At 46.2% G+C, this 11,448-nt stretch overlaps 1 protein-coding gene across 18 annotated transcripts in view; it reads left to right on the forward strand.

The window, feature by feature from the left end:
• pleca (plectin a) overlaps positions 1–7,611 on the forward strand; it is a 65,106-nt gene extending 57,495 nt beyond the window's left edge. For all 18 annotated transcript variants that reach the window (XM_086015461.1, XM_086015463.1, XM_086015479.1 and 15 more), the window contains 2 exons: positions 46–6,847; positions 6,917–7,611. In XM_086015461.1, the coding sequence (XP_085871587.1) occupies positions 46–6,231 (6,186 nt within the window). In that variant the 3' untranslated portion in view covers positions 6,232–6,847; positions 6,917–7,611. The remainder of the gene's footprint in view (positions 1–45; positions 6,848–6,916) is intronic.
• Positions 7,612–11,448: the final 3,837 nt, after the last annotated feature.

An 11,448-nucleotide genomic window follows, 5' to 3' on the forward strand; every position in this document is an offset into this window, starting at 1 on the left:
CGCTATAATGAAGTCGCTGCTTTTTGACTGATTCTTCTTTTCTAGATGGCCATTGCACAACAAGAAGAAATTGAACAACAGAAGGCCGTTCTTCAAAAGACCTTCCTAACCGAGAAGGAGTTACTTTTGAAAAGAGAGAGGGAGGTGGAAGATGAGAAGAGGAACTTGGAAAAACAGTTGAAGGATGAGGTGAGCCGGGCCAAGGTGCTCAAAGAGGAGCAAGAACGTCAGCAAAAGCTGATGGAGGATGAGAGGAACAAGCTCCAGGCCATCATGGATGACGCCTTGAGGAAGCAGAAGGAAGCTGAGGCAGAGATGAAGAAGAAGCAGAGGGAAATGGAGGTGCTTGAAAAGAAAAGGAATGAACAAGAGACACTGTTGGGAGAAGAGAACAAAAAACTGAGGGAGAAACTCAACAATCTCGAGGTAGCGTCCACAGAAATTGCATCGAAAAGAAAAGAAATTGAGCTCCAGACAGGGAAGGACGCCGAGGCACAGTTAGTCTCTGCCACAGTGTCGGTCACAACAAAGAAAGTTTACAACAGCTCTGAATTTGATGGTGAGAAGAAAAATTCACCTTGGGCTTTTGATGGGATAAGAGACAAAGTTCCTGCTGAGAGGCTTCATGACATTGGCGTCCTGACCAAAAAAGAGTTAGACAAACTGAAGAAGGGTAAAGTCTCAGTGCAAGACCTTGCAAAGACTGATAAGATCCACTCTTGTCTTCAGGGTCAGAGCTGCATTGGTGGCATCTTGACTCCCGCAAAGGAGAAAGTGAGTGTCTATCAGGCCATGAAAGACAACAAGATTACACCCAATACAGCCACAATGCTGCTGGAAGCTCAGGCAGCTTCTGGTTACCTCATAGATCCTGTTAAGAACAAATTCCTCTCTGTGGATGAGGCTGTTAAAGAGCAGTTGATTGGCCCCGAACTCCATGACAAAATGCTGTCTGCTGAGCGAGCTGCCATAGGCTTCAAAGACCCTTACACAGGAGATAAAATCTCCCTTTTTGAGGCCATGAAGAAAGGTCTGATTGAGAAGGAGCAGGCCACCAAGTTCCTGGATGTGCAGCTTACAACCGGAGGCATCATTGACCCCATCAACAGCCATAGAGTCCCGCTGCAAACAGCCTACAAGCAGGGGCAGTTTGACGCTGACATGAATAAGCAAATGCCGGATTACAAGTTATTTGTGGAACCAAGCACCCAGGAGGCCCTCACCTACAAGCAGCTACTGGACAAATGCACCAAGGATGCAGGGTCTGGCTTGATGATTCTACCTGTGACCGAAAAAGCGGCCCAAACTGAGAGAACCTACACAGATGCTGAGATGAAAGAAGTGTTCAGCAAGTCCAACGTGGATGTGCCCTTTGGCAGGTTCAAAGGAAAGACAGTCACCATTTGGGAAGTGATCAACTCTGAGTATTTCACAGAAGAGCAGCGACGAGAGCTGATCCGCCAGTACAAGACAGGCAAGATCACGGTGGAGAAGATCATCAAAATCGTTATCACCGTCGTGGAAGACAAGGAGAAGAACAATGAAAACGTGTTGAACGGCCTCAGGGCTCCCGTGCCAGCCAGCGAACTTCTGGAGTCGAAGGTTATAAGCAAAGACGTATTCAACAAGCTAAGCAACGGCAAAATCACAGTCAAAGAGATCTCCGAGATGGACCATGTGAAGAAAGCGCTCCAAGGAACACCAAGTATTGCTGGACTGTTTAATGAACCCACCAAGGAGAACATGCCTTTCTATCAAGCCATGAAGAAAGAGCTGCTCTCACCCGAGACAGCCATTAATCTTCTTGAAGCTCAAGCGGCTACTGGCTTCATAATTGATCCCATCAAAAATGAACGGGTGCCTGTCGACGAAGCTGTCAAGTCTGGCTTGGTGGGCCCAGAACTCCATGAACGACTGCTATCTGCAGAGCGAGCAGTCAGTGGCTACAGTGATCCTTACTCTGGTAAGAAGGTGTCTCTGTTTGAAGCCTTGAATAAAGGTCTCGTCAAGAGAGACCATGGCATCCGTCTGTTAGAAGCGCAACTCTCCACAGGGGGAATTATTGACCCAGTAAAAAGCTACCGCGTGCCACACGAGGTTGCCTGCAAACGTGGCTATTTGGACGAGGAAACCAGCAAGACCTTGAGCAAGACCACCGACGAGACCAAGGTCTTCCACGATCCCAACACACAGGAGTATGCCACCTATGCGCAGTTGATGAAGAAATGCATCCCCGACAATGAAAGTGGACTTCCCTTGTTCCCCCTCTCAAAGAAGGCTCCAAAGCCCAAAGAGGATCAACCGATTACAGAGGCCCAAACCAAAGAGACGTTGAACCAGAGCACCGTGTCGCTGGACTATGGACCTTTCAAAGGCAGAAAGGTCACAATCTGGGAAATCATCACCTCCGAGTACATCACAGAGGAGAAGAGAATCGAACTAATTCGCCAGTACCGAATGGGCCATGTGACAATAGAAAAGTTCATAAAGGTGGTGATGACCATAGTGGAGGAAAAAGAGGCCCAGGCAAAAGAAAAACTCAGTTTTGCAGGTCTTAGGGACCCAGTTACTCCTAGCGCGTTGATGGATGCCAACATCATTGACAAGGCCACATTTGATCAGCTCCAGCAAGGCACAAAGACTCCACAGGAAGTGAGTCAATACGATAAAGTCAGGAAGTATCTTCAAGGCACAGAGCGTATAGATGCCGTTGCAATGGAAGCCACAAACGAAAAGCTAAGCATTTATCAAGCGATGAAAAATAACATTCTGCAGCCGAATACTGGCCTTGCGCTGCTTGAAGCCCAGGCTGGAACTGGTTTCATAACAGACCCAGTGAAAAACATGAAATATTCCGTGGATGATGCCGTCAAGGCCGGAACTGTCGGCCCAGAGCTTCACGAGAAACTTCTCTCTGCTGAAAAAGCAGTGACGGGCTACAAAGATCCATACACGGGCAATAAGATTTCTCTGTTCCAAGCCCTGAAGAAAGAGCTGGTGCTGAGGGAGCATGCCATTCCTCTCCTGGAGGCTCAGTTTAACACAGGAGGCATCATTGATCCCATCGGTAGCCATCGCATTCCCACTGATGTTGCTGTTCAGCGTGGCTTTTTAAGTAAACAAATGGCCAAATCTTTTAACGAACCCTCAGGTGATGTCCAGTGCTTCACCAATCCCAACACCAATGAAAGTGTCACATACAAGCATCTTCTAGAGAAATGTGTCAAAGATCCTAACTCTGGCCTCTGCTACCTGCCCCTGTCCAAAGCTGAAGTGGCTCCTCCTACTGAGAAGTCCTACGAGTACACCGAGGAGCAAGCCCAGGCAGATTTAGCAAACACTCAAATTGAGATCCCGCACAAGAGCTTTGAAGGCAAGAGCATGACCATCTGGGAAATCATGAACTCAAACATGCTTCCCGAGGAGGAGAGACGCCGCCTCATGGAGCAGTTTCGCTTGGGGACAATTACAAAGGACAGAATGCTCGTCATTATCATTGAAATCATTGGGCAAAGGGAGGCCGAAAAGGCCGAGCAGGGCATGTCATGCGACATCATCAGGAGGAGAATTACAATTGAGGAGCTTTACAGTGCTCGAATTATCGACCTGCAGACTTACAACCTCTTGAAGCAAGAAAAAATGACCATCAGTGAGATCATGGCAATGCCGTCAGTCAAACAGTACCTCTTTGGAACCGGTTGCATTGCTGGCATTATGTCGGACACTCCCAGCAAGGTCAGCGTCTATCAAGCCATGAAAAACGGGAAAATTAAGCCTGAAGTTGCTCTGACGCTCCTCGAGGCCCAAGCAGCAACTGGCTTTATCATCGATCCAGTGAAAGACGAACTTCTCACAGTGGATGAAGCAGTGCGCAAGGGGCTCGTGGGGCCAGAGCTTCATGACAAACTTCTCTCTGCTGAGAGAGCCGTGACAGGCTACAAGGATCCATACACCGGAAAAGTGATTTCTCTCTTCCAGGCAATGAAGAAAGACCTGGTTCCTGAAGATTATGCTTTGAGGCTTCTGGAAGCCCAAAATGCCACCGGGGGTTTAATGGATCCTGAATACTACTTCCGCCTACCCGCAGATGTTGCCATGCAGCGTGGGTACATCAACAAAGAAACACTGGACAGAATCTCTGAGCCCGCAGCCGGTGTGGAAGGTTACACCGACCCGACGACTGACGAGAAACTGTCCTATTCTCAGCTGCTGAAAAGATGTCGGCTGGATAAAGAGAGTGGACTGAAGCTGTTATCTCTAGCAGACAGGAGACTTCTGTTCAAGGGTCTCAGGAAGCAAATCACGGTGGATGAGCTGCTTCGTTCTCAGATTATTGACCAAAAGATGTACAATGACCTCACTCAGGGCACCATCAGCGTGGAGGAGGTCAGCAGGGACCTGAAGAAGTACCTCGAAGGCGTCAGCTGCATTGCCGGTGTCTTTGTAGAATCTACCAAAGACTGCTTGTCTATCTACCAAGCCATGAAGAAGAACATGATCAGACCAGGAACTGCCTTTGAGCTTCTCGAGGCCCAGGCTGCGACGGGATATGTGATTGACCCCATCAAAAACCTGAAACTGAATGTCAAAGAGGCTGTTACGATGGGTGTTGTGGGTCCCGAGTTTAAAGACAAACTGCTGTCAGCTGAGCGAGCAGTCACGGGCTACAGGGATCCCTATTCTGGCAAGGTCATTTCACTGTTCCAGGCCATGAAGAAGGACTTGATCTTGAAAGACCACGGCATCCGCCTGTTGGAAGCTCAGATTGCCACGGGTGGAATCATTGACCCACAGGAGAGCCATCGCTTGCCAGTGGAAACGGCGTATGAACGTGGCCTCTTTGACGAAGAAATGAACCAGATCCTCACGGACCCGTCTGATGACACTAAGGGCTTCTTTGACCCGAACACAGAGGAAAACCTCACTTATCTCCAGCTCATGGAGAGATGCATGACAGACCCTCAAACAGGGCTCGCTCTCCTGTTGCTGAAGGAAAAGAAGCGGGAAAGGAAGACTTCCTCCAAGTCATCTGTTCGCAAGCGCAGAGTTGTTATCGTCGATCCGGAGACAGGCAAGGAGATGTCGGTGTATGAGGCCTACCAGAAAGGACTCATTGACCACCAGACCTATTTGGAGCTAGCAGAGCAGGAGTGCGAATGGGAGGAAATTACCAGCACCTCGTCTGATGGCGTTGTCAAATCCAAGATCATCGATAGGAGGTCCGGACGACAGTACGACATTGATGACGCCATCTCAAGTGGCCTGATTGAGAAGTCTGCTCTGGACCAGTACCGCTCTGGAACTCTATCTATCACGGAGTTTGCAGACATGCTATCTGGAAATTCCAGCGGCGTAAGATCACGGTCATCCTCCTTTGGATCCACTTCCTCTTACACCTCAAGTCCAATGCCTACCATAAAAACACCGGCTGTCCCATGGAATGACCCCACCGAGGAAAGCGGTCCCGTAGCTGGAATCTTGGACACGGAGACGCTAGAGAAGGTATCCGTCACCGAGGCCATTCACAGAAACCTCGTGGACAACATAACTGGTCAAAGGCTGTTGGAAGCTCAGGCCTGCACTGGAGGAATCATTGACCCAAACACTGGTGAAAAATTCTCAGTCACAGACGCAGTCAACAAAGGACTTGTGGACAAGATAATGGTGGACCGCATCAGCCTTGCGCAGAAGGCTTGCAATGGATTTGAGGACCCTCGAACCAAAACCAAAATGTCAGCGGCTCAAGCCCTCAAGAAAGGCTGGCTGTACTACGAGGCGGGCCAGCGGTTCCTGGAAGTCCAATATCTGACTGGTGGTTTAATTGAACCAGATGTCACCAGCAGAGTCTCACTGGACGATGCCTTGAAGAAAGGCACCTTGGATGCTCGCACCGCACAGAAGCTCCGCGACGTCAGCACACACTCGAAGTACCTCACATGCCCCAAAACCAAACTCAAAATCTCCTACAAGGATGCGCTGGACAGAAGCATGATTGAGGAGGGCACCGGCCTCAGGCTTCTGGAGGCGTCCTCCCAGTCCAGTAAAGGCCTCTACAGTCCCTACAGCATCAGCGGCTCAGGCTCGGCTACCGGCTCGCGTTCGGGCTCCAGAACCGGTTCCAGGTCAGGCTCCAGAAGAGGGAGCTTTGACGCAACCGGATCCAGTTTCACCACCACCTTCTCCTCCTCCTCATCCTCATACAGTTCGCCCAGTTACGGCCGTCGATATTGAGGATCACCGATAAAGCCACCGAGATGCCTAACTGTCAGTGGACTCGAGACTACCAAGTTTCTGCTGTGCATGTGGTTGTTGCAAAATTTTAGATGTTTCATTTTGTACAACTTAGACTCTTTTGTTTACCTATATTCATTTACCTGTGTACATTTTATTGTATTGTTGAATCAATGTTACAGACAGGAAATTAGCTTTGAGTGTAACACTACAGCGGAAAGAACATACTCTTTGCTCATCATCTGTCAAGCCTTCGGAATATGGAGCATATTTCTCAAAAATGAATATATTTCTCAAAAATGAATATATTGGAAGCTAAAGGCCACTCTGCAGACCAGAATCGGGAATCTCGGCATGATCGCTGACACGAAGAATGTCTCTCTTAACACTAAGCTTCAAGATCTTTGTCCTCGATCGTGGTGCTGCACACCTACTAAACTGCAGCTGGACCACATCCTCAACATCTCTCATAAAACACGGACTTATAGCTCAATGGGAACCGCCAAACGGCACATTCCCATGCACTGGAAGACCATCAACACATCAATCTGACTGTATAGACCCTTGACACCAAAGTAACCCAAATAGTCGCTGCTTCTCCGGACCCCCTCGGCCGGTACGTGACGACACAATCGTTTGCAACGTCTCGCCTGCTTGTCCTGACGTCCTGTGTTCTCCTTTTTAGATACCGTACTCCGTGTCTTCCAGAGACCCTCACCTGGACTTTCGCTCTTGCCGGAGAATTTATGCAAAAGTCACTCTCGCGACTAACCCTGAGCTCACTCGATGTTAGAAACCCTTAAAGTGCCTGCAAAAAAAACAAAAAAAAAACGAAACACGTCAAGACGTTAAGAGCGGCTGCTGCATATAAAGATGGTGCTGTGATTTTGACGCTTGCATGACTGAACAAGCGGGATGCGATCAGGTTTGTCTCACAATCCATATTAAACACTCATGAATGTTAATATTGACATGACTATGTACTGTATATGCACCACTGCTGGAAGCCATTAACAAATTCTATTTAGTTCTTCAGCTTTTTTTTTTTTTTTTTTTTTTGCCACCAGCTTCAGTGTTTGTATTTTTTGATGTTAAAGCTCCTTTGTAAAGCAACAGCTAATTATCTAGCCTATATGCTTTTATTTTCCTACACAATATATTTCTGAGTTGCATGCCTTACTAACGTTTAAAAAAAAAAATGGATACAAATATGAATCAGGCTGTACCCTTTAAATCATTTGTTGTATTATGATGATGATGCACCAAAGGGGTTTGAAGGATATATTTTAATGCGTGATGTATTTATAATAAAATAAAAACGCTGAAAATGAATCGAGCTGTAACGCCCTCGCTATGTAAATAAACAAGGACATTAAACACTTTGCGACTCTGTGACCATTTCTCGTCAGGCTTAACATGATGCAAAAAAAAAAAAAAAAAATTTGGAGCCCCCTTTCACACTGACTTGGCAAAAATGGATAATGGTTATTCACCTGCAATTTTCATACAAAAATCATTTCATGGCCAGGATTAAATGTGCTCGAAAATGTGCCTCTGGAGTGTATCAAGGAAACCAAGGTGACACCCTGTAATTAGACATCAGGAACTGGCCAAGTGTGAAAGGGGCTTCAAAACCTTGGGCTCTCTTTTGTATTGTATCGAGACGGGATTTGTTCACCTTGATTTCCCGGTAAATACATCGTGAATGATATTGACAAGCATCCAAAGACATTTGTGCATCCCGACAAGCATTTCTCGGATTGAGGACCCCCCCCCTTGTGTGCCAACATCAGTGTCTGAGACAGTGACGCATGATTTCAACACGAGGGGAGAAATGCAACTGACAGTACTGTATGAAAAGGGCATAAAAAAAACGTAAGATCGAAGAATTTTTTTTTTTTTTTTTTTAATTTAATGGCAAAAGCTGGGCCATGTGCAGGAGGTGGGTCTCTAAATTGGGATTTTTAGGCGCTGGGAGAGGTCAATTGTAATGTCACCTTATGGGAACACAACCAGCGATACCCCCACCTGTAATTAGATGTTGGTGTCTTGGACACTTAGTGACAAGTGCTTTCAACACAAGGTGTTAAACTTCACACTCTGGTGGTGGTGGTCCCTTGCATACAGATTTCACCTCTGTTATGTCAAAATCCGGAAAACGTGCAGTTGGACTTAAACCTACCATCCTGCATTGAGGCCTGGGATAAAACCAGTGGACAAGGGGCTTTAGGATCTTCACTCCGGTGAGTATCTAGGACATTTTTTCTCCGTTTTCCAATGGATGAATAAATCACAATGGCAAGGATTAGGACATGTGCAGGAAGCAGGTATTGATCCAAATTGGGATTGTTTGGCCTTGACTGAATGCCACTCTCGTTGACTGTACTGTCAATCGTTAAGTCAGTGCTTTTTTAAAAAAAAATTTTTAAGCGCTTATGTGGAAAAGCGAGTGCTACGAGCAGCCAGTTGCAACGCAACAAATCTGTCTCTAAATCATGTTTAACATTCACCCCTTTTCAGTCGCGATGTCTTGACAAGCGCTGATAAGAAAATAACTCTGTCAAGCACCCCCGCCCCCCGCCCCCCCTCTTAAACTGGGTGTGCCTGTGATTGCACATTGATTAAAAACCTGCCCGGTGCCGTCACCGCGTGATGGCATGTGCTTAAATCTACTTGTCTTCCTGTTGCGGCGGAACGTGTGGGCGAGCGGTCGGCCTGACACGCCTCGAGGCTTTTAAGGCTAATGTGTGTTTTGAGGTGCTCGGTGGGTGTTTTGAAAAGTGAGTGGGTAATCCTTTGCGGTTTCTTGTCGTCTCAGTGTGCAAACAGAAGCAGGATTAAGCCCCGTTCATCTTTAAAACGGGCAATCTTGGCAAGCCTTCGCGAGCTGAAGATGTAAGGCAAAAATGGCAGGCTGATATAACACAGACTTGTGGGCTGGGTGTGGTGCTGACAACAGTGGACAATGGGGGAACGCCACTGCTAGCATTCCTGGCCGGGGAAGGTTGGGAGCGGGGTGGAATCATTTAGAGCAGGGGTCGAAAACTTTAAATATTTTCGAAGAGCCGTTTTGGCCGTCGACCGCTGGAAGAAGAAACAGAACGGAGCCAACAAAACCCCTTTGACATCCGAAATTAGAATAACACCTTGGTTGGAGCTTACTTTCAAATAAAATACCGTTGTCAATGTGTTTAGTCCTCTTATTTATGAAATTAAATTTTGGATTATCCACCTGCAGCAAATTTTGAAAATTCAACAATACAGAGGGGACGAAGGGAATGAAATAAGGTCGATGTTGACGGGTGGAACACGTGTGACCTGCTCCGGCCCGCTGTGCACTGAAATGAGGAGTCCAATAATATCCGTTGCCTTCATTTAGCTGTTGCTTAATTATTGTAAGTTCATTTTCAAGTTGTTTTTTTTTCGTATAGAATCAAACATCCTATGATGAGGTGGTGATGGTGACTCTTCATCTTGGCAGCTTTTTTTTTTTTTTCCCACAGAACTCTTTCACAACTGACATTTTATGTGGAAAGCAATAAGGCAACACGTCCCATTGTGTCACCAAAAAAAGCCCAGAGGCAAAAAAAAATCTCTGTCTGTATTCCGTCCTTTAAATGTTGATATTGTGGATTTGCAGTAATCTTTTAATGCTTTTTCTTTATCGTGTTACAAATGTGTTGATTGTGAATACCTGATGCTTTGTTTGGACCTGTTCTCACTTAAACCAGTGACCTTTAAAAAAAGAAAAGAAAAAAAATCAGTGCCTGTGGATAGCACTCCCTTTTCCTTTTGTAGGAACATGACTTCATCAGGTAAATCCGATGAGACAGCTTCCAATTAAAATTCTCAGTCGGTTGTTAGTCAAGGGACAGCTGGATTGATTGACGTCATCTTGAAGGAACCGCTTTCTGACCCGAGCCGATTCATCACTTGCGTTTTGGGCCGTAAAAAAACGCAGCTCTCGCATTGTTTCACCGAATATCGGACCAATCGAGGTGCTGAGCGCTACACGCAAACCCAAAAAATTGTCGCTTATCGGGTCGTAATATGACACCTGCACTACTGTTCCTGCTTGCCCGTGATGCAATGGAATTTAAAGCGCATGTTTACATAGCGACCAACTTGTTAAAGCGCAAACGCACCTTTCATTGCCAGCCGTTAGGTTTCCGACCGTGCGTTCGTCATGTGAGTCACGTCTGCCATTGGAGACGTTTTTACTCGTTTTTAATTGTCAATACGCAGGACGGCGTGTGTGTACGTGTTCGTATGTGTGATTACAACAGATAAGATATCACATCTCTGCTGCAATGCAGTTGAACAATGTTGCCCAACTTTTGAGCCAAGGCACATATTTTACGTTCGAAGAAAAGTTCACGGCAATATCACAGTTGATAATTACGCCTAAATAATGACAACGTTGTCTGTTAACTCCCAAATGTAATTTGTTCTGCCTGTCACTATACATTATTGGAATAGACACCTGAACAAAGATGCTTTGTGGTGAATAAATAACTTTCAGACTAATTAGGTGGAAAAAAACAAACGCGACTGAACTGGAACTTGGCAGAAAAACAATTAAGACTACCAATAAATGTGATTGTTGGTTTTTTCTTGCTCACAACAATGATATGAAATAGAATGTCAAGATTACTGAAGAATCAAACCGATTTTTGCTTTGATGGATATTATGCTGCTCCTTCTGATTTGCACACATTGGCCACTTGAGGGCAGTAGAAAATGGACATACGGATTAATGTGGACAAAGTCACACCTCAGACAGCCGCAGTAATGTTAGTCATTCTTCGCAGAAGATCAAGAATATCTGACCTGCGAGTCTTGTATGGTCTACATGAACTGCTCCACCATTTGTGTTCAGATATCTGTTGCTTAAAGGGTTATAGCTACCAGACCTGGGCATTTTACAAACAATTGGGCCTTCGTTATTTATCATCCGCATCCGTCGTCCGTCATTCGTCTTTTTTTTTTTTTTTTTTTTTTTTCCGCACACTGCGCAACAGATTAGTGGCATCAAACTGCATCGCTCCGTGGTTGAGAATCACTGCAGTAGAAGATTCACCGGAAGGTAAATCATCGACCCCTCATCTTCAAAGTCGACGTGACGTGGTGGGTTCCTCTGGCAGTCATTTCAAAGCGCACCTGTTGCAAAATGACACATTTCTCCCCTCGGCTCTTATTGTTTCAGAGCACAATGGA

The sequence above is a fragment of the Filicampus tigris genome, chromosome 18 (genome assembly GCF_054856515.1).
Source record: "Filicampus tigris isolate MCC_2025a chromosome 18, RoL_Ftig_1.0, whole genome shotgun sequence".
Lineage (NCBI taxonomy): Eukaryota > Metazoa > Chordata > Actinopteri > Syngnathiformes > Syngnathidae > Filicampus > Filicampus tigris.